The sequence below is a fragment of the Saimiri boliviensis genome, chromosome 5 (genome assembly GCF_048565385.1).
Source record: "Saimiri boliviensis isolate mSaiBol1 chromosome 5, mSaiBol1.pri, whole genome shotgun sequence".
NCBI classification, from domain to species: Eukaryota; Metazoa; Chordata; class Mammalia; order Primates; family Cebidae; genus Saimiri; species Saimiri boliviensis.
In genome coordinates this window covers 144,991,167-144,991,890 of record NC_133453.1, presented here as the reverse complement: position 1 = coordinate 144,991,890, position 724 = coordinate 144,991,167, and the positions used below count along the sequence as shown (strand labels likewise).

The following is a 724-nucleotide window of genomic DNA, read 5'->3' as shown; positions in this document are numbered from 1 at the left end:
ACGCCTGGCTAATTTTTGTATTTTTAGTAGAGATGGGGTTTCACCATGTAGGTCAGACCGGTCTCGAACTTCTGACCTCGTGAACTGCCTGTCTCAGCCTCCCTAAATGCTGGGATTACAGGCATGAGCCGCTGTGCCCACTAAGATAGGCCTTATTAAAGATTGTAAACACACTGAGAATGTTAACATACTTGTTACATAATTGGAGACTTTGTTCTTGATCTTCAGTGTCGGGGCACCGCTAGGATCGGTTGAGTTCCAACCCTTGCTTTTTCTTCTGCAGCAGATGCATCTGGTAAGACCCTGTGGGTTTGTCCTGCATTATAACACAAATGTGGATCGACTCGTCGGCGCTATCATGGCGGGTGTGCTGAAGAAGATCACTGGCCTTGTGGGATTGGCTGTGTGTAATACTCCACACGAGAGGCTAAGAATATTGTACACAAAGATTCTTGACGTTCTTGAGGCTATCCCTAAAAATGCAGCATATAGAAAATATACAGAACAGATTATAAATGAGAAGCTGGCTATGGTTAAAGCGGAACCAGATGTTCAAAAATTAGAAGACCAACTTCAAGGTGGTCAGTTAGAAGAGGTGATTCTTCAGGCTGAACATGAACTAAGTCTGGCAAGAAAAATGGTGCAGTGGAAAACATGGGAGCCATTAGTGGAAGAGCCTCCTGCAGATCAGTGGAAATGGCCGATATAATTGTTAAGTGATTTT

At 43.9% G+C, this 724-nt stretch overlaps 1 protein-coding gene across 1 annotated transcript; it reads left to right on the top strand.

Annotated features, from left to right (window-relative positions):
- Window positions 1-344: 344 nt before the first annotated feature.
- On the top strand, window positions 345-724 carry LOC104653297 (NADH dehydrogenase [ubiquinone] 1 alpha subcomplex subunit 5-like). The gene has a single exon (XM_010351248.3). The coding sequence runs from the start codon at window positions 359-361 to the stop codon at window positions 707-709; it is 351 nt and encodes a 116-aa protein (XP_010349550.1). The 5' UTR covers window positions 345-358; the 3' UTR covers window positions 710-724.